General features: G+C 58.5%; 2 protein-coding genes and 1 long non-coding RNA gene across 3 annotated transcripts; 2 read left to right on the top strand and 1 right to left on the bottom strand.

Moving 5' to 3' along the window:
- The first annotated feature begins 1,246 nt into the window (after positions 1 to 1,246).
- On the top strand, positions 1,247 to 6,765 carry CALB2 (calbindin 2). Its single transcript, XM_075765809.1, has 11 exons — positions 1,247 to 1,378; positions 3,795 to 3,871; positions 4,082 to 4,171; positions 4,262 to 4,342; positions 5,172 to 5,228; positions 5,321 to 5,398; positions 5,513 to 5,568; positions 5,775 to 5,814; positions 5,908 to 5,961; positions 6,211 to 6,282; positions 6,549 to 6,765. Exons 1-11 carry the CDS (start codon positions 1,288 to 1,290, stop codon positions 6,663 to 6,665), a joined length of 813 nt encoding a protein of 270 aa, XP_075621924.1. The 5' UTR covers positions 1,247 to 1,287; the 3' UTR covers positions 6,666 to 6,765.
- Positions 5,449 to 8,934, bottom strand: LOC142603738 (uncharacterized). Its single transcript, XR_012837626.1, has 3 exons — positions 8,819 to 8,934; positions 6,030 to 6,261; positions 5,449 to 5,782 (listed from the first exon to the last, which is right to left on the bottom strand). It is a non-coding gene; the product is annotated as an uncharacterized LOC142603738 (long non-coding RNA).
- On the top strand, positions 8,617 to 21,051 carry GOT2 (glutamic-oxaloacetic transaminase 2). Its single transcript, XM_075765808.1, has 10 exons — positions 8,617 to 8,775; positions 13,405 to 13,561; positions 14,896 to 15,024; positions 15,383 to 15,442; positions 15,562 to 15,723; positions 15,938 to 16,042; positions 16,941 to 17,091; positions 17,318 to 17,483; positions 18,459 to 18,609; positions 19,105 to 21,051. Exons 1-10 carry the CDS (start codon positions 8,636 to 8,638, stop codon positions 19,225 to 19,227), a joined length of 1,344 nt encoding a protein of 447 aa, XP_075621923.1. The 5' UTR covers positions 8,617 to 8,635; the 3' UTR covers positions 19,228 to 21,051.
- Positions 21,052 to 21,136: the final 85 nt, after the last annotated feature.

Here is a 21,136-nt window from a genome sequence, read left to right as displayed (position 1 = left end):
TAATTAAGCACTTCTATCGGCCGAGCCTTCTCGCTGAATCTGAAATATATTTCCCCCCTCGTAGCCATGGCAACGCTTCCCCTGGGCAGGCTGCTCTGGCGCCGGTGACAAACCCCACATGTGGCTGTTTGTTTGGGCCTGGAAATTTCCCTGCCCTTTGAGAAAACTTGGGAAAAGAAAATCCCCCGACAAGCCAGCGGGCAGCAAGGGGAGCTGGGGTGAAAAGCATCACTGTCTGGGGGGGTGCATCGCTCCCGTCCCTCCAAGGAGACCCCTTCCAGCAGGGATGGCGAAGTCATGATCCGAGGGTTCCTGGGGTTTTCCTCCAAAAGACGGGCACGGTGCCCGGGCTTTGTGTCCTCGCCCCAGCCCCAGGTGACGACCCCGCTGCAGCCATCGCATGGTCCCTCGGTGGCACCGGGGCAGCCTCTGCCCCGCTCCTTCCACCGGGACCAGCAAAAACACGAGCCGTGACGCTGCCGTCAGGAGCCCAGTGAGGCGGGGGGGGAGGCAGCGATGAGGTGCACAGATGTGGTGACACGGGGCAGGGATGCGGTGACAGGGGTAGGGCTGGGTGACGTGGGTGAGGGCTGGGTGACATGGGCAGGGCTGGGTGGCACGGGAAGGGATGCAGGGACTCGGGGAAGGGATGGAGTGACGGGCAGGAGGAGGTGGCAGGGCTGGGTGACAAGGCAGGGCTAGGTGTCAGGATAGGGGTGGGTGACGTAGGGCAGGGAGAGGTGATGGGGCAGGGGTGGGTGACATTGGGGACAGGTGATGGGGCAGGTGACAGAGGACAGGGGCAGGTGGCACGGGGCAGGGGCAGGTCATGTCAGGCAGGGCGGGTGACATAAGGCAGAGGAAGGTGGCACGGGGCAGGAGTGGGTGACATGGGACAGGCAGGGGTAGGTGACGTCAGGCAGGGCATAGGCAGACACAGGGCAGGGGTAGGTGACAAGTGGCACGGGCTGCCCCCACGGTGCCGGTGTGCCGGTGTCCGGGTGTCCCGCTCCCCCGGTGTGTGTGTGTCCCCCGCGGTGCCGGTGTCCGGGTGTCCCGCTCCCCCGGTGTGTCCCCCCCCGGTGTGTGTCCCCCCGGTGTCCCCCCCCGTGCCGGTGTCCGGGTGTCCCGCACCCCCGGTGTTCTCCCCCCCCGGTGTCCCCCCCCCGTGCCGGTGTCCCGGGGCAGCGGCGCCCCCTGGCGGCGGCGGGCAGCGTTGTCGCCGGTGGGTATAAAAGGCGGCGGCGGGCGGGCGGGCGGCGGCAGCGGCGGCGGCGGGAGCGGGAGATGGCCGGCCCGCAGCAGGCCCCGCACCTCCACCTGGCCGAGCTCACCGCCTCCCAGTTCCTCGACGTCTGGCGACACTTCGACGCGGACGGTCAGTCCCGGGGCGCGGGGGACCCGCCGTCACCCACCAACCCCTCCAAAAACCGGCGGGGAGGGCACCGGGCTGAGCATCCCCGGGGCGCGGGGTGGGAGGCACGGACGAGATTCCACGGAGGAGGAGGAGGTAGAGCCCGGAGAGCCCCCGGGACGATGGAGAGCCCCCGGCGCGCAGCCCCGTCGAGCTCCGGGATCGGGGAGACGATCGCCCCCCCCCCCAGGACCTCCCCGTCGGGAAAGGACGGGGACCCCCAGCACCGGCCCCCGCCAGGAGCCCCCAGCCCGTGGGAGGCTGAGCCCGGGGGTGCCCCGGGTCTCCTCTGCCCGTCCCCGGTGCTGGGTCCCCGGTGCCGGGGTTCGCTCGGGGCTGGCGTCACCTCTGGGTGCTGGCCGGGGGGGGGGGGAGGAATGGCCAATGTCACCCACCCCTGTCCTGCCCCGTCCCTCCCCGCCTGCTCCCCAGCCCCCCAAAACCTCTCCCCGGGGATGCTGTGACACCGGCCGCGTCCCCAACGGGGATGTCACCTCCTCCCCACGGAGCCACGGCCGGGCAGGTCACCCCTGGTCCCCATCGCTGCCAGCCCCAAAAAGGAGGGGGGGGGAATACAAAAAGCAGCATCGTTTTGGTGGGAAAATCGGGTTTTTCAGCGCCGTGGGGCGGGGAAGGAGGCTCAGCCCGCTGGGGAGCGCAGCCCAGGGGAAGCTCCTGCCCTTCCCCGGCTCTCCCGTCCCAGGGCCGAGGTTTGGGGACCAAAACCCTCTCGGGAACTGCGTCACGCAGCGTCCCCGGCTGCGCTGCTGGAGCCGGAGCTCAGCCTGCGCTGGGTGCTCTCCCGGCCGCACCGTCGGGGCCCCTCCCGCAGCCCCGGGGACGCAGGCACGGCTGGCCCTGGCACCGCCGGAGCTGGCACCGGGAGCAGCCGGGGAGGGGGGAGACGGTGGCACCCCAGTGGGAGTGGGCAGCTCCCGCTGTGGGTGTTCCTGCAGCACGTCCCGCTGCGCCCTTGGATGTGCTCCGTCATCTCCAAAACCCAGAGGCGGGCACGCATCCAGCTTGGCCCGCGGCCCCCCGGGCAGGGCAGGGCTGTGGGGCTGCGGCACGGCGGGTGCCAGGAGAGGGGGGACTCGGGGGAGATGGTGGCCTTGATGAGGACGATGCTCGGCCACGTCATGGGGAGCTCCAACGGCCCCCGCTGCTTCCCTCGGCCGATGGGCACAGGGTGATGGAGGGACCTGGGGTTCATCCCCCTGCGGACAGGGCTGTCTCGTTCCCTCTGCCTGTGATGGGGCTTTCACCCGCTTCCCCTTAAGGCTCCTCACGCCCCAGAGATGTCCCCTCGGGTGTCTTTGGTGTCCTCACTTTGCCACCCATAGCTGTCCTGTGGCTCCGTGGTGCAGGGAGGCTCCGAGGTGCAGCCGCATGGACCGGCCGTGGCTCTCCGGAGGGGATTTTTTCGTGTTGCTCTGCACCCCGCCGCTCTGCGGACGTGGATCAGACCTGTCCGAGCTGCTGCTTGGGGGGGACCAGGCTACCAGCCGTGGCTTTTCTTGGCATTATTCTTTTTCCCAGCTCAAAACTCTTGCTGAATTTTTTTTTTTTCCCCCCCAACTGAATTCAAAGGAGCTTGGGGCTCTCCTGCACCCGCAAAGGCAAAGCCCTGGGAAGGGCGGTGGAAAGCAAAGCCCCTCGGTGGCTCACGCGGGCACCCGACACCGCCCGAGCCCCTCGTCCCCTCCCGAGAGGGATGCTGCTCATGTGTCGGGATGCGGCATCAAAGAGGAAGGTGTCCTGGGACTTCCCCAGGCGCTTCCAGCCGGGATGTGGATGGGTTATTTCCCCGCGTTGCAGCGGGGAGAAGATGCCGCCGGGGAGCTGAGGGTGATGATGCCGAAGGCAGCCCCTCGAAGCCGCCAAGGGCCAGAGCTGTGGGTCCTGGCTGAGCTGTCCCTGAGCTGCGGGTACCCGGGGATGCTCGGGCAGGACGGAGAAGTTTAATTAAACCACCCGGTTACGGCATCCGATGCAGAAAACGCAGCAAACGCTGGGATGGGGACAGAGTCCCCTGTGATGGGGATGGGGACAGAGCCCCCTGCGCCCTACAGGCGGGTGCAGGGAATAAACCTGGGGCTATGTGTGTGTGTCCCCCCCGTCCCCCCCACAGCTGGGCTACAACACGGCGGGGGGGGCTGGCTCTCTGCAAATTCGAGCATCACCGCGTTTGTGTAACACTTGCCATCGGCTGGTGTTTCTTTGGCACCGCAGTCGCCCCAGAGCCGTGTCCCCGTGTGCAGGGGGACAAGCGCTGCATCCCCCGGGAGCATCCCTCCCTTCCCTCCCACCCGCCGACACCCCGGGGCAGGGGGGGGGTGTGTGTCTTATTGCATTTTTTAATTTTTTTTTCCTTCTCCAGGAAATGGCTACATTGAAGGCAAAGAGCTGGAAAACTTCTTCCAGGAGCTGGAAAGCGCGAGGAAGGGGGCGGGTGTGGTAAGGGCCTCTCCTGGCTGCGCTCCCCCCTTTCCTCTCCCTCCTGCCCGAGGGTTCAGGCTCACGGCAGCCCTGTTTGGGAACGGCACCCAGCGGGATGGGGACAGCTCGGGTTTTGCCGGCTCCCAGCGGTGTGGGAAGAGGAGGGGGAGAGGACACCGGCACGGGGTGGGGGGGTTAAACCCTCCCGTCCCCTCTCCTTGCCGGCAGGACTCCAAGAACGACAACTTGGGTGACAAGATGAAGGAGTTCATGCACAAGTATGACAAAAACGCGGACGGCAAAATCGAGATGGCGGAGGTGAGCGGTGCTGGCGCTGCGGATCTCCTGGCGCTCGTGTTCCCCACCCGTGACGCTCGTGTTCCCCCCTGACGCTCGTGTTCCCCGCAGCTGGCCCAGATCCTGCCCACGGAGGAGAATTTCCTGCTGTGTTTCCGCCAGCACGTGGGCTCCAGCTCGGAGTTCATGGAGGTGAGCGGGGCCTGCTGTGCCGGGGGGTCCCCACGGGATTTGTACCCCGGTGCCCGGCTCCACCGTGGAGAAACAACCGGGAGCTGGCATTGCCCAAACCACCGCCCACCCCGGTCTCCTCCGAGCTGTTGGGTTTGACTCAGCACCGGGAGGTGGAGGGAGGCATCCCGGCGTGGATGGTGCTGGTTTTGGGCGGGGGGGGAGAGGGAGCGTGATGAGTTTTCCCGGTCCTCAGCACTCCTTAGGCACCTCTCAGGGCAGCCGGGCACCTCGTCCCGGTCTCCAGGCGAGGTGAACTGCAGGATTTAGAGCCGTTTCTGGAAATTCCCCCTCTGGGCCACCCCAAAACCTCGCCGTGTCCTTGTATCGGGTGAACCCATCCGCAGGGCAGGAGAGAAATTGCTGATGGGGACCAAAATGCGCCTGGGGGTGGAGGGAGACGGGCAGAATCCCGGCGGGGGGAGCTTGTGCTTGGAGAATGAAGCCAAGGTGGAGGCGATGGCTGAAAGAGGAGCGCCCCATGGCATGACGGGGGGGTAACCGGGCGCTATTGTTTAATTGGGGGCTGCAATCAAATATTAAAGCCCGGCCTCGCACGCCGGCGTGAGGATAATAGCGCTTGAACTCTTGGCATGGGGCTGAACAAAAGCATCCAGCCCCGAGGGAGAGCGCGTGGCACCGGTGAGGCCACCATGAGCTGCGAGCGGAGCCGTGAGATGGCTCTGGTAGGGTGGCGGGGGATGTTGCGGTGTGGGGGTACACGCACGTCCGTGGGGGGGAAAACGTGGGCCGCGAGCCCACGCTAAGGTTCACGGCGATTGCTTCGCAGGCTTGGCGCAGGTACGACACGGACCGCAGCGGCTACATCGAAGCCAACGAGCTGAAGGTGGGCTGCGGGCACGGGGTGGGCTGAGCCGGGTCCCTGCCGGCGGGACGTCCCTGGGGACGGGGACAGCCAGCAAAGCCTTCCCCTTCCAGGGCTTCTTGTCGGACCTGCTGAAGAAGGCGAACCGGCCCTACGACGAGGCCAAGCTGCAGGAGTACACGCAGACCATCGTAAGTGGGACCCCCGGACCACGGCTCTCCCGGGACAGGGCAGTCCCACGGCGGGTGGGAGGGAGGGAAGGATGGAGGTGATGGGTGACCGGGTGCTGCTTCTCTTCCCGATAGCTGCGGATGTTCGACATGAACGGCGACGGGAAGCTGGGCCTCTCGGAGATGTCCCGGTAAGGTCACGGGCAGCGAGGAGGAAGCGGTGGGGAGGGAGGGACACCCCGAAACATTCGCGTCTACGAAGAGTCTGCTCCAGCTTCCGAGGAAAACAGTTTTCCTCTTTAATTCACTCACGTTTCTGAGAAAAAAGTCATTTTGGATTAAAACCCCATCTTTTCCTGGCTGCTTCCCGCTCATCCCTGCTCTTCTTCTTTTTCAGTCTTTTGCCTGTGCAAGAAAACTTCCTTCTGAAGTTTCAGGTAAAATAAAAAGCAATAAATAAACCCATTCCTACTCCCTGCCCGCCTCTCCATCCCCTCTCTCACGGCCCGGTGTCCCTTGCCGCTGCCCAGGGGATGAAGCTGTCCTCGGAGGAATTCAATGCCATCTTTGCCTTCTACGACAAGGTAGGGAAACCGCCCCAAGTAAATATAACTCAGAAAAAAAGGAAAAGAAAAAAAGAAGCAAAACTCACCAACCCAAACCCGTGTGTTTTCAGTCGAGTCGATTCCCCGCACTGATTTGGGGTGCGAGGGCTGGGTTTACCCCTGGCTGTGCTGGGTAAGGGGCTGGGGGGGGCCCCCACTTGTGCCTCGGGTGTGGGGGGGTGAGGCTCGTGTCCTTCCCCCTGCTGACGTCCCTCCCTCGTTATCCAGGACGGCAGCGGCTTCATTGACGAGAACGAGCTGGACGCGCTTTTGAAAGACCTGTACGAGAAGAATAAGAAAGTAAGTGGGGAAGAATAAATGGGGGAGGGAGCCAGGGTGCCCCCCACCCTCTCAGACAAACCCCCCCCCCCTTCGTGCCACGCTCCGTCTCCAGCAACATCTCCCACCCTCCCGCATCCCTGCTCCAGGGACCAGATGTTGGTCCAGATGCCAACCCATAGGAGGTCGCAGCGGAGTTTGGGGGGGGGGGGGGGTATTTTCCAATCTGGGGGTGCTCCCCAGGGAAAAAATAGAGTGCCCCCCCCCCACACTTCGTTCCTTTGCAGGAGATGAACATCCAGCAGCTCACCAACTACAGAAAGAGCATCATGAACCTCTCCGACGGGGGCAAACTCTACCGCAAGGAACTGGAGATCGTGCTCTGCAACGAGCCCCCCATGTAGGACGTCACCCCCCTCTCCGCCCCTGCACCTTCACGCTCCTCATCTTCCTCCCCCCAAAAAAAGAAGCACAATGGGGGGAGCAGTCAAGAACGCAGTGCTGGGGGGGGGGGGGGGAGCGGGGAAGGGGGGGGCGCTGAGCGCCCCCCCCTTCCCCGCTCCCCCCCCCCCCCCCCAGCACCTCTTGGGTTTGCTGTTCGTTAAAATCCCACTTTGGGGGGAAAACTCTAATTTTTTTTTGACCCCATCCGCCCGGTTGGTTTAGTTATTTATTTTATTTGGGGGGGGGCGGTGTGTGGGGTTTTTGTTTGGTTTTTTTTTGGTTGGTTTGGTCTTTTCTTGAGTTTTTCTCGTTTACCAAAGAAGAGTTTACAAATAAATTCAAGTACTGCTAGACCCGAGTCCCATTTTTCCCCCCTCCCCATCCGGGGGTGGCAGGGAGAAGGGGGGACACCCCCCCTGCCCCCCCCCAAAGTGCCACTGGGGAGAGAGATGGAGGAGCAGGCAGGGTGGGGGACACTGATGTCCCCAGTTTGGTGACAGCTCACTTCCCAGTAACTCCCAGTTACCTCTCCCAGACCCTGCCAAAGGCTCAGGGACATCCCAAGGGTTGGGGGGTGGTGGTGGTGTTGTGTCTGTCCCCCCCCAGTTTAGGAAACCAGTTGATGGTGGTGATGCTGGGGGAGTCCCAGTGCCATCTCTCCCAGCAGTGGTAGGGACACCCCAGTCCCCCCAAATGGCACTGGGGTGGGTGCTGGGTGCTGGCTTCACCCATGGGTGTCGGCGGCATCAGTGGTGGTGGGGGCGAGTGCGACGCTTGGAGGGGGAGCAGTCCCTGTACTGCCCAGTATGGCCCAGTTCATCCTTGTATAGCCCAGTATGGCCCAGTACAACCCTATACAGTCCAGTATGGTGCAATAAAGTCCTGTATGGCCCCGTTCATCCTTGTATAGCCCAGTCTGATGCAGTGTGGTCCTATACAGCCCCATACAGCCCAGTACAGCTCCATACGGCCCAGTACAGCTCCATACGGCCCAGTATGGCTGAATACGGCCCTGTACAGCCCAGTATGGCTCCATACGGCCCAGTATGGCTCAGTACAGCCCAGTATGGTGCAGTGTAGTCCTATACAGCCCAGAATGGCTCCATAGGGCCCAGGACTGCCCTGTACAGCCCAGTATGGCTGAATACAGCCCCGTACAGCAGCCCAGTATGGCTCCATAGGGCCCAGGACAGTCCTGCACAGCCCAGTACAGCCAGTATGGTGCAGTGCAGTCCTATACGGTGAAGTACAGCCCCATACAGCCCAGTATGGCCCAATACAGTCCTGCACAGCCCTGTGCAGCTCCATATGGCCAAGTACAGCCCAGTACGGCCCCGTACAGCCCAGCACGGTGCATTCCAGCTCTGTATAGCCCAGTACAGCCCAGTATGGCCCAACACCACCCACTACAACCCTGTACAGCCCTGTAGAACCCAGTATAGCCCAGTACCGCCCAGTATAGCCCTGTAGAACCCAGTACAGCCCAGTATTGCACAGTACAGCCCGCTACAACCCTGTACCGCCCTGTAGAGCCCAGTACAGCCCACTACAACCCTGTACCGCCCTGTAGAGCCCAGTACAGCCCACTACAACCCTGTACCGCCCTGTAGAACCCAGTACAGCCCAGTACCACCCAGTACAGCCCTGTACCGCCCAGTACAGCCCCGTACCGCCCAGTACTGCCCAGTACCGCCCCGTACCGCCCAGTACAGCCCAGTACCACCCAGTACAGCCCAGTACAGCCCAGTACAGCCCAGTACCGCCCAGTACAGCCCCGTACAGCCCAGTACAGCCCAGTACCGCCCAGTACCGCCCAGTACAGCCCCGTACAGCCCAGTACACCGCAGGACGGAGCGGCCGGCGCGGCTGCAGCGAGACCTCCCGGCCGCCAGAGGGCGTTTTGTCGGCCAGATCCGGCGCGGGGCGGTGCATGCGAGGGGTGGGGCGCGAGGCCGGCGGTCGCGGTGTGAGGTGTCCGCTCGCCAACCCGCTCGCCGTCGCCATGGCTCTCCTGCACACCCGCCCGTTCCTCGCCGCCCCACGCTTCGCCGCCGCAGCAGCCCGCGCCAGGTGAGGGCCAGAGGGACGGCTCAGCCCCTGGGGTCGCCCTCACCGCTCTCCGGTGCCGGCTCTCCCGCCGCAGAGCCCGGTGCCGGGCGCCCCTGTGAGGCGAGGAGGGGCGTGTGGCGGGGGGGGGAGCGGGCCCTTCGCGGGGAGGAAGCGTGTCCCTCCGCGGAGCCTGTAGGTGACGTCCGGGTTGGGAAGGGGGTTGCCGGGGGAACGGCGCGCGGATTGGCTGGGGAACGCGGTGAGTCGGGGGGCGCGCGGCTCGTCTTCGCTCTCTGATTGGCTACGGCCGGGTCCAGCGCCCCCAGCCTGCCCTTGAGAAACCGCCGTGGAGGGCGCGTGGGCACGTGCACCGCCTCAGGGTACCCAGTTGGACCCTGCACCGGGGGGGGGGGGCGGGACGGGACCCTGCGCACCGGGGCCGGGGTGCTGCTCCCCGTCACGCACCTTGTAGTGAGGCCCAGGGGGTCCCCTGCACCGTGAAACGGGCCTGGGAATCGTGCACCGTGTCGTGGCTCTGTGGGGACCCCACGCGTCATGCGGTGGGGCTGGGGTGGCGCTGCCTGCGCTAGAGCCGTGCAAAACTGGTGTGAGCAGGATGGGAGCAAGGGAGGACCAGTGAGGACCAGTGAGGACCAGTTCTGCGCTGGCAGCTGCCTCTCTCCGTCAGCAGAGGATGGACAGAAGGATACAGGGTGCAGCTGGGCGCTGGCTGGGAACACCCCCCTGCCCGGGTGGCCAGGAGGCACGCAGAGGGATCCGGGCAAGGCCTTGCTGTTCTCCAGCGCGCTGTGACTCCTGCCCCCGCGCTGCCTCGGGAAGTTTAAGGAACAGCTCCCAGCCCCTGGCAGTGCAGGAGTGCAATGGGGATTTTTTATTTCCCCATTCCAGCAGATAAAGACGACTATTAGATATTGATTAACCCTGTTCTGTCCGGCACGGCCTCTCGCTGCTTTGTGAGGTGGCTCCTCTCAGAGGTGCAGAGGAGCTCCTATCTAGAACTTGTGTTTTCTGCCCTTGGACTGTAGCAGGCCTGTAAAAGGTACACAAACGCGCTGGCAATACCTTTGCTTTTCTCAAGCTTGTTATACAACAAACTCTAAATTACCAAATTGAATCTAGGTCACCTAAAAGGGACTATCTCTTTTGTGAGTAAAGAGCCTTTGTGCGCCGTCTCCAGTGGCTCCTTCTCTGCCACAGAGGATGCCAAGCAGTGATTAGCAGTTTTTGTTTCCTTATCTTCAGCAACTTCACGTGGTGCTCGACACTGTTAAAATTGCTCTGTGCTGGGAATGGCCTTTCTGAAATCAGGAGACAGAGGTGAAGAGATACGAAATGGTGAAATGGTTAAAATGCCTCCCTCGACACACAAACGCTAATTAAGGTGATAACTCAGTCTGCTCTGATGTATCACGAGACAGCTATTTTAAATGCTTTCCCTGGTGGGAAGCTTACTGCAGCTGGCTGGGGCAATGAATTTTTAAGCCTGAAAGGACCATAGTAGCCAGAGCAGCCTGTTGGCATTGGTCTTGTGTAAATATTTGCTTTAGCTGTGGTATCCAGTCAGCGTCGCCTTTGGCCCATCCATTCTGCTCCGGCTAGCAGAACTGCTGTAGGGGCTCTGCAGAGGTTTTGAAATCCAGTATCTGACGTGGCCGTACCTCAGGGAACGTGGACTGGCCTCTTCACAATGGAAGCCTTCACTGGACTTGTGAACGCTTGCCTACCTACAGGAAAACTTGCTTTCTGGGCTTGGCTTGGGTCCATGGGCGTGATCCTAGGTCTCTGCAGCTCGAGCCATGAATTTCACTTACATTTTTAAAGGAATTCCACTTACATTTTGCATTTTAAACTGCTTTACGCATTTTCTGGTGCATTTTCCTACCCCCTCTCTGTCCCATCTATCACACTGCGCTTGCAGCTGTGCATTAAACCGGCTCGGAGGACCAGCCTGGCTGGAGAGTACAGAGACTGCTCAAATACCATGTCTGCTCAGCACTTAAACTCTGACTCAGGCTGCCTACGTTCAAGTCCCATAGCTGGAGAACGTGCTTTCTTTGGCTTACACCGGGTGTCCCTCAGGTTCAACCCCAGCTTAAACTTGCCTTCACGTAGTTTTCCGCACCGAAATGCCTCCAGCTTGGCAGAGAAGGTGTGCAGTTTATAACTTTGACCTTTATTCAAGACCAATGCTCTTTTAATTACTCAAAATATAACGCTGTGCAGAGATTACAGTGTTACAGTAGCAGGGGTCGCGGTGTGTTAAGACTTGTGGCCTCAGATCCCTGGTAGATCTCTTGTCCCAAACCCCTGTCTAGAAAGCTTTGCCTCTCTGATCTCTTGGGTGTCCTGATGTGTTTGGACAACTCAGCCTGGACTTCTTTCTCCTGTCTCCCTGCAAGCTCACCTCCCTGGAGACAGCAGAGGAGTCTTTCTTTGGCCTTCACCCCAAAACCTTCAGGCCGAGAATGGGAAAATCAGTCCTAAACCTACCCTTCGCTGCCTTAAGCCGATAGAAAGACCGGCTCAGAACAAAAGTACTTAACTCTCTGGAGTGCTGCAGCTTTGGTAAATGCCTGCAGGCTCAGCATTAATTGCAGCAGTAGTATATTAGAGCCCGGTGACCTGCTTAAGTGTTGGAAGGATCGAGACCTAAATACCCCAAACGCTCTAAGGCACTTGGTGAAAAGCCCAGCAGAAAGAAGGTGCTGTCACCGTCTCAGAGGCCGCAGCTCTTCAAAATAGGTAGCCGGGCTCCTGCAGCCCCGATACCAAAATAATCCTAGACCAGGTAAACTGCGGAGGGACACACTCCGGTGCTTTTCTGTTCCCCCCTGCCCCTCATTGCCAGGAAGGCGATGGGAGATTTTTCCTTAAAGCAGCGCTGCGTGCTGCCTGAACCTGCGGCAGGTTTTTGTGTGTCCTGCTCAGGTTGGCTCCCCAGGCTGCTCCCTCTCTGCAGGGTGTGTGTTGCTGGCACGACTGACTCATCCTTCTCCTAAGTTGATCCTGTACTTCACCGGAGAGGTAATTAAGACTTGTTAGTGGTCTAGAAAATGCTAAGCACATTTTCCATTTTTAAACTACCCGAGCCTCGTACGTGTTTGCTGCTGTTTTTTTCCACGCAGCCTGTCAAGAGGAGAAATGGAGGCTTTTTATTTGGAAATACTGTACTGATGGGAAGAGCAGTTAAGTCTGAAAAGGGCAAATGATGTCTGGGGCTCCAAAACACACATTAGTGCAAAGTATGTTTGTGTAGTGACTAAACTGAGTCTAAACGGACCCAAAACAGGGACAGAGTGGAGGGAGAGGATGATTTTGTGACTTCTGCTGATCACGTTAGAGCTTCCTTAACCCGCCTGGCCCTGCTGCCTTTCAGTGTGGACGCATCAAGCACACAGCAGGAGGTCTGGCTGGCCTGGGGGTGGCTCCAGGCTGCCTACATTGCTTGGGGCAGGATCCAGCCCCAGGACAGTATTCCTGTGTTATCTGCAAGTGAGACAGCCTTCCCCGGGGCTGCAAAGCTTTGTAAAGCTGAAATGTGGCAACATTAGCTGTGGGAGCTTCTCCTTTAGCAATCAAGACTGAATCCTGCCCCAGAGGAGACGAGCTCAGGGGTCTGGGTAAGTGCCAGTGTGGTGCTGTGATGCTCAGAGCTGTGTGGAGTCATCTTCTGTAGTAATTCTGTCTTCAGGAGGGGGCTGTTACAGCCGTAGCCCTCTGCAAGGGAGGTTAAAAACTACCACGCTGCTCGTCTTGCACTGTCTACAAACCTGCAAAGCCTGGACATGGGACGGCGCAGAGGCTGTGGCCAAAGAGAGAATAACGGGTTTCTTTTTATAGCATGGTCTGGTCTGCCCTTGACATTAAGAGAGCCTCTCCGTCTTCAGGACGTCCTGCCAACAGGGCAGAGGCGGGTGGTTTGTGGAGCAGCTGCTGGGGAGTGGGGCACAAAGCTCCTCCTGACGCAGGGAGGTTTCGTGCTTGACAGCAAGGGAAGGGGCCTTTGCATCAGAGCTTGTCACTTGTTACCCTGGGAAGAAAGTGTCCTGTGCGATTTCTAGGAAAAAAGCATTTGGCTACGACATCCCTCTTCAGTGAGGCAGAGTTTATAGGGCAGGGAAGGGAAATACCTGCATTAGGTCAGCCAATGTGGGAAAAGCAGATTAGTTTTCATGCACAGGAGTCCTTCCAGGAGTTTGGAAGAGGCTCTGTAGTTGTGCAATTGCCTGGATCTGGCCAAGGTTCCCTGGAGGGGACTATCCTGTAGGCTGTGGAGACGGTGCGTGGCCAGAGCATGAGAGTTTTGGGCTTGTTTCCTGGGGCCTTTCTGGCGCATAAGGAAAGCAGGGCCATTCCTACGCATTAATGACTAGGAGGGAGTCAGTTATCTTCAGCCACAGTGAACTGAGGCTCCTTGCCCATTCTGCAATGTAAAATGCGGTGCCAGATCATGGAGTATAACGGAGTTGGGTTTTCCCCCCGCCTCCGGATAATTCTCTTGCCGCTGCTTGTACCTTTTCCAGTGGTTTACAGACAACGTTTCCTCTGAGCTTTTCTCTAGCCATGTTGATGCGTGTCCCTGCCCAGTTCTCAAGCCTAATTCTTAGCTGCTTCTTTTTTTCCCTTCAGCTCATGGTGGTCCCATGTGGAGATGGGTCCCCCCGACCCCATCCTGGGGGTGACAGAAGCTTTCAAGCGCGACACCAACTCCAAGAAGATGAACCTGGGTGTGGGGGCATACCGGGATGACAACGGGAAGCCGTACGTCCTGAATTGTGTTCGCAAGGTGAGCCTGGGGCTGGCTGCTGGTCCTTAGAATGAGCTTTGTCTCTGACAGAGCAGGACAGTGTTCCCGGATGTCTTCCTTAGGAGTACAAATGCTTTTGAGACACAATGGGGCTGGTTTTAGGAGATGAAACGGGAAATAGGTGTCCTATTCTCATCCGGGTAAATCTAATTAGTTGCTGACTTCCAGGAACCCTGTAACCCAGCTGTCCTCTGAACTTCAAGGTGTTTTTTGAATAGGCTGATGCTCCCTGGGCCAGCCCACATGGGAGGAAAGAGCTGACGTTGTCCCCTTAATGGATTAGTCTCAGAAATTCTGCTGAGCCATTGTTACCAGTTTCTCCATAAGCCAGTCTAAAACTCCAGCCCAGGGAGGTGGACGCGGATGCTGCCCTTGAGGGGATTACAGAGTCTTTCAGGGCTGTAAGCGTAGAAATAGGCTGTTAAAAAAGCTGGCAGCTGATAAGCATATTGACTGGCTGGTCTCCTTGGCGTAGGGAGGATGCGATGTCCGTGTCTCTCATCAGCGTGGGGTTTAAAGCCATGCCTGGGTCAGCATGTGTTGGAGCTGGGTCACAACTGGGAAGCCAAGGTGGTGTCGCAGTAATAGTTTCCTGGTGGTATGTGAACACTGCCAGGGTCTATCCTGCCACTCTGGGAGCACAGATAGAGTTTCCAGAGTGCTCCAGATCTCTCTGTCGCTGTATTTTTCCTGAGCGTGGCTCCTTGTCTGCTGTTCTTGCTTCCACTCTCTGATCCTGTGTTAGGTTGGGACTTGAACGGGTTTCTGACGCTGGGTCTGATTGAAATAAATAGAGATTAGCAAAACTGCAGAGTGCCATGTTTAAGGGTTGGGTGGGCTAGCTTTCAAAATGGGCTGAGGTTTCTGGATATTTATTTTTTTTTTAACCTGCTCCATCTAGTTCAATAACATTCCCAGCGTGCTGAGGCCCTGCAAAGGGCTTGCTACCCTACCTGGTTTTGGGACGTCTCCCTATGTAGAGACGTGCGTCCTTGTGCAGCAGTGTTGACTTGTAACAGGCTGGAAGTGGTGCTTTCCTCTGGCATGGGGTTTCCTGGCTCTGCTATACCAACGCTGGCACCCACTGAGGGCTCTGGTGGCTGCTGGGCACCTTGCCCCGTGGTAAAAACAAGAGTGTCACCTGAAATGTTTGCTGCTGCCCCAGCTTTGAGCTCTGATCTTTGAAGGGAAACTCCTGTAAACCAACCTTTGCCCGTCTTGAGCGAGTGAATGCGAAGAGAAGCAAGCTTGAGCTGTCCGCCATCCTCTCCATGGTGATGCCTTCCTTGCTGAATGTGTGTCCTCCTTCCCAGGCGGAGGCCATGATAGCATCCAAGAAGATGGACAAGGAGTACTTGCCCATTGGGGGGCTGGCGGATTTCACCCGGGCATCCGCGGAACTGGCTCTGGGTGAAAACAGTGAGGCTTTCAAGAGCGGCCGGGTAAGGAGTGGGTTGGGAAGCAGGGGGTGGGCAGCATTATCTGACGCACGGGGCATATGTAGGTGCCCAGCAGAAGTGGAAGGACAGGCGGGGGTACTCGTGCCTCTGAGTTGCAAGCTGGCAGACCCAAGGATAACTACTTCCTCTGAAGGCTAGGGTGAAGCAGCCCTTCCTGAGGAGGGGATTTGACCTTGCCGGGGGTCCCAACTCCCTGCCCTGCATCTGGACTTGCGGTCCCCTCCAGCCCCATGTCCCTGTTTGGGTGTGCTTCTGCTAACACTGATGATGTAGTGACAGGGCTGCTCCCTGTATCACACCGTGGCTGCTCAGACTCAAGTAGTTGTTTCTTGCCTTGCAGTACGTCACTATGCAGGGTATTTCTGGGACTGGATCTCTACGAATCGGAGCCAACTTTTTGGTGAGTCCATGGCTGGTGGAGGAAGGAAAGGACATCTTTTGATGAGCTGAATCTTTGGGGTTTTCTAACTGCTTGAATCTGTTCAAATTGTTTGAATGCTCTCTCTTTCTCTTGACCAGCAACGGTTCTTCAAGTCTAGCCGTGATGTGTATCTACCCAAACCATCCTGGGGCAATCACACCCCCATTTTCCGTGATGCTGGCCTGCAACTTCAGGCTTACAGCTACTACGACCCCAAGACGTGCAGCCTTGACTTCTCTGGAGCCATGGATGACATTTCCGTGAGTTGCCTTTCCTGCCTGGAAGCAGGGAGGTGATGTGAGGAGATGGGCGACCATCTTGCTTTAGCCTAAATATCATGCCTGAAGGCACCAAATCAAGGCCAGAAGCCTTGCTGAGCTCGTCTAAGCTCTCTGGGGCAAGAGTCCCATCTTGGCAGCTGAGGAGAGTGCTCAGATGTCATTAATAATTTATTCTCTGTAACATCTATCTTAGAAAATTCCAGAGAAGAGCATCATCCTCTTGCATGCTTGTGCTCACAACCCCACTGGGGTGGATCCCCGGCAGGAGCAATGGAAGGAGATGGCAGCTATGGTGAAGGTGAGCAGTAAAGTGTCCTGGGGATACTGTGCTGTTCCTGGGAAAAACCACATCTCTGGGCTTTCCTGGGTGGCATCTGGCCTTTGCTGCGCTAAAGGTTACTCCTTTCCCTGAAGCCAGGATGAGTGTCATGTTCCTCTCCGGAAGATGGGAACCAGACAAGTGCATCCATAAAGGTTCTAGCTACCTATTGGACTTTCTGCTGGCTCCTTCCTGGGAAGCTGGGGTGGGGAAACCTGAAAGGAGAGCAGCAGGGTTGAAAAAGTGAGCTGTGATAGCTTAGCTGGAGGGGGGGCTCCCAGTGCTGATGTATTAAAAATGCTGGAAGATCTCTCACATGCCTGGTGTCTCCTCACAAGCTTCAGCTGGAAACAGATAGGGGCAGGTTCTTCCTTCATCCTCCTCCTCCCTGCTGTTCCCCCAAGCCGGTGAAATTTGGCTCGGGAATGCCTGGCCTGAGAATTGGTAGATATCAGGGTGACCTCTGTGGCCCACGGATGGCTGCAGGTCTCCTGACCGAGGGGCAGTGTGGCTGGGTTATCTGCCTGGAGGCACTGGAAGGGCTGGCACCTGCCCAGAGGGTTCCCAGGTGATTTTCCTGGAAACTGGTAACACAGGAGACACTGAAATGGAATGATTTATTACTGCTGAATCCACTTCCGCCTCCTGGGCCAGCCTGCACATCCCATAAACACACTGGGAGGGTCTTTACCCTCGTTTTCGACATGTGGTGGGGTAACTGGTTTTGGAGCTGTGGCAAACAGGGGAACGACTCTACTTCTGGAGAAACAGTTGCGGTCGAGCAGGCCACTGCCTGCACAGCTCTTTCAGCCTGCTGCCCTGTTTGCTGGAGGGGTGTTCAGCTCCTGTTGACGCTCTTTCCCCTCTTCACTGGCAGAAACGAAACCTCCTTGTGTACTTTGACATGGCCTACCAGGGCTTTGCCAGTGGGGACATCAACCGGGATGCCTGGGCTGTGCGGTATTTCATCGAGCAGGGCATCAACGTCGTCCTGTCGCAGTCCTACGCCAAGAACATGGGGCTGTACGGTGAGTAGAGCAGGTGGCGTGGAGACGGTTTCATCCAGGCTGCCTCCGGGGTTTAGCAGCCAGCGTCTTTGCGTTCATCCTGCGGTACTGATCAGCAGGAGATGACCCGCTGGGAGCTGGTAGAGACCCTCCTAGAGAACAGGGCTCCGCGAAAGCTGTCTGGCATTTGGATAACGCCCCTGGGTATCCACGGGCAGAGGCTGGGACCTGACTGCCCCTCTTTCAGGAGAGCGTGCGGGTGCCTTCACGGTCATCTGCAGTGACGCAGAAGAAGCCAAGAGGGTTGAATCGCAGCTGAAGATCCTCATCCGCCCCATGTACTCCAACCCACCCCTGAACGGAGCCCGCATTGCCTCTATGATCCTCAACACCCCTGACCTTCGGAAGGAGTGGTAAGAGGGAACCCCCAGTGCTCACGACAGCAAGGTGTGAGGTATCTCTGGGGCAGTGCTGTGCTTACTGCCTGCTGCTGTCATGGGCAGCTCCTAGCGTCAGGGGTACAGTCAGAACCACGTGCCACCCCTTTCCTCTGGAGAAATCTCCGGTACTGGCCCAGCCTGACGCAAACAGGTTTCCCTTGTGTTGCCAAGGCAGAAAACACTGTAAAGGAGAAGTTAAAGCTCCCCCAGGATTGAGGGCTGCGGGAGCTGCCTATTCAAGGACTACACAAGGCAGACTGAGGCGTTGTAGCCACGTAGTATGTCTCACGTGGGGGAAGTGGAAGCATAAGCCCCTTGGGAATGAGACCTGGGAATGTAACGCTCATGCCCTAAGCCCACTTCTGGCGTCAGCCTGTGCTGCTCTCCCAGCCCCTCAGTGTCAGGTCCGTGCCGGCAGCTGGCCTGGCGGAACAAAGGCTGGCAGTGTGCTGTGGCTTCGCTGGGAGCCGTGTTCCTTTGGCAAGCTGACGCTTGTGCCAGATCCAGGGCCCAGCAGAGACGTCTCCTAGCCGTGCTCCCTTGGAGCAGGGATGTCTGCATGCGCTGGGAGGTACACACGTGCTCTTGGGTTATCTGTAGATATTATTTTATCTGGGTTTGGGCAGTGCTGCCGTGAGGCCTCTTACTCAGCTGTGGCTTTCAGAAGTGAGAGATGCTGATACGTTGGTAGTACTGTCCGACAGCTATGGAATAAATAGAGAGCAGTCACCTTCAGGTACCAAGAGAAAGAAGGCAGCTCCCCAGCTGGAGCTACAGGTTCAGGCTCTCTGGTCTTTGCTTGTCTGCATCCCCTATGTTTTTGGGGTATGAGGCTCATCTGCATCCCCCGTGTTTTTGGAGAGGGTTGATTCCTGGTAGTTGGCAGGGGGGGAGCAGCGTTGGTGCATCCCAGCCCCGCTCTGAGCGGTTCCTGGGTTGGCTTCTCAGGCTCGTGGAGGTAAAGAGTATGGCCGACCGGATCATCAGCATGCGGACTCAGCTGGTGTCCAACCTCAAGAAAGAGGGATCTTCCCACAACTGGCAGCACATCACTGACCAGATCGGCATGTTCTGCTTCACGGGGCTGAAGCCTGAGCAGGTAAACATTCTTCCTGTGGTCTCAAGGTGTTTGCGGTCCTTGGCAGTGAGATGTTGACTGCAGGTGCCAAAACGAGCAGTTTTTTGGCACCTGTGGGCAGTCCTTCCTCCAGGAGGAACATCTTTCAAGCCTGCAGCACTGGAGCACAGTGGGGACCCAGGTCTTGCTGCGCTCCTCGCTGTGCCTATGGAGGTTGAAAGCGGACATAGCCTGCTTATCTCTCAAAGGAAGCAGTCACTCGATGCTGCTCTGAGGTGACCTTAAAGGTCAGCTCAAGTGAGGTGACTCTCCTGGCTGAGCATCTGCCACGTTTGTGTGTTGTCTGAGAGCCGAGCAGCATCTCTTCCGGTTTACAGGGTGTGCTGCTGGCCCTGCAGGTAGTGGGATACCATGTCCACTGCCTCCCAGTTGGTTTTCCGTTCCGGCAAGCTGGGTAAATTTGCACTCTGCTAAGAGAGGTTGGCCTATGCTTTGAACTCTGCTCTTTCACCCCAGGTGGAGCGGCTGACCAAGGAGTTCTCCATCTATATGACAAAGGACGGACGAATCTCTGTGGCGGGAGTTACGTCGGGCAATGTAGGTTACCTGGCTCATGCCATCCATCAAGTCACAAAGTAAAGACAGAGGTGTGCCCTGGAGCCGGTGGCCTTCCCTTCCCCACCGGTCAAAGATGGGGAGGGAAAGGAAACAAGCAGAATATTTCCAACCACAGCACTTGACGCCGCTGCTGAATGTATCTTGTAGATGAGTTGTTGTAGAAGCCTAGTCAAAAACCACCCTGCGTTGTGGAGCAGGGACGTTGTTGTTGGCTCCTGCTCGTCACAGCCCTTCTCCCCTGGTGTCCATCCTTTCTCCGTCAGCCCCAGCACCCATCTGCACCAGAGGAAGCAAATGCTTAGCGCTGCCATCCTGCGGCGCAGGCACCAAAGGCTTCCCCAGGCTCCTTTCTCCAGGAGGCGGCTTTGTGAGGCTGCTGGGAGCTGGGTGGGCTGAGCAGGAGGGCTGCCCTGGTGCGTCCCTGCCGCCTCCTCAGCTGGTCCCTGCTGCCAGTGGGCTCCGTCCTCCTTCCTGCTCCCAGCCCGGGGCTGGGCAGTGCCACCGCTGCCCTCTGAGGACTTCTCACTACTAAAATCTGCTCCATCGTTGGCTTTGCTCTTCCCATCTGGGAATCTTTCCGGTGTGATTCACAGTGGCATTGGTGTGCGGGGCAGACCCGTGTCCCTCCTCAAAACCTGCCTGGTTCTCCTGACTTCACTCCTGTGCCCCAAGGTGAAACAATTTCTCGCCCTCCCCAATAAGAACCTCCTCTGAAAACCGCTCTCTGGTCTCTGCCTCTCCCCGTCCCTGTTCTAACCCCAGCAGCCCTCCCTGCAAAGCAGAGTCTGTGTGCGTGTCCTTGAGCTGAGAGGTGGGCCACGCTGTGTCCGCCCTCACGTGGGGGTGCAGGGTGTCCCTCTCATCTGCTCTGTTCAGCCAAATTTCTGGCAATGCCAAAAAACCAGAAGGGAAAGATCCTGAGGGAATTCAGAGAGCTGATGCCTCAAAAACCATTCTGTCCTTTTAAAGTGGGTGTCCCTAAGGGCCTGTGACTCACCTGGCGCTGATTTTTAATCCAAATAAACTGGCCCATGGCTGTGTGGAGCTGGGGACTTCCTCCTGTCATCGCACAGCTGCATCCTGTCCCTTCCGTGCACCAAATATTCCCTGTCGGGGATGTGCCAGCTCAGGGGTTCTTATCTGGCCAGCAAAACCCCAATCTCCCGAGAATCTCTCAGAGAGAGAGGGCAGTTCCCACCCGGGTGCCCCAGGAGCACTGGGGGTGTGGGCTGGGGCTGCCCTGCGTGGGACTCAGTGTCAGGGAGCTGAAATTGAAGCCCCCGGGGTCGAACGTAGGTGTTGCTGGGGACAGCGTGAGTTCCCAAAGGCCGTCTGCCCCGTGACCGGCCACTGAAACACGAGTTTCTTCTTGCAGCAAGTAAACCTCTCCCTGTGCAGACCTGGAGGGGTTTCCTCTGAGTCTGCATGAGCTTTCTCTGTCCGCTGGCGCCTTTCCCCTTTGCAGCCGTACCAGGACATTTAGCAGAGCAGTCCTCATTTCTCATTCCTGCCCAGAGCTGCGACGGGCCTGTCCAACACGTTGTCACCACGCTTGCCGGCAGAGGAGCTGCGTGTGCAGGCTGAGGAGGGCAGACGGTTTGCGCTTTTTAACGGTGGCGATTGTTTACATGGCCCGATGCCCGCAACCGCTGCTTGCTCCAGTTTGTGCAATAAACCGCTTTTCTGCGCCGCCGCCGTGGGTGCTGCCCCGTGGTGCTGCGGGTTCTCCTGCTGTGGTCCCTGTGGGCTCCGGAGCTGCCTCTCCTTGTTGCAGAGAGTCCTTTTACCTTGCGTTAGGCCTTTCTGCTGCCCGTTCTGTTACAATAAAAGTAGAGCTGGAGCACAGCCCTGCCTTCTCTGCCTGTCCTTGCCTGCGGCTCTCGCCGGGTTCAGCTCCAGAGCGGGCAGCGATAGCCTGACCCATGGGGAA

The sequence above is a fragment of the Balearica regulorum genome, chromosome 13, assembly GCF_011004875.1.
Source record: "Balearica regulorum gibbericeps isolate bBalReg1 chromosome 13, bBalReg1.pri, whole genome shotgun sequence".
Lineage (NCBI taxonomy): Eukaryota > Metazoa > Chordata > Aves > Gruiformes > Gruidae > Balearica > Balearica regulorum.
Note: the sequence above shows the minus strand (reverse complement) of the source record. Positions and strands in the feature narration are given on the sequence as shown.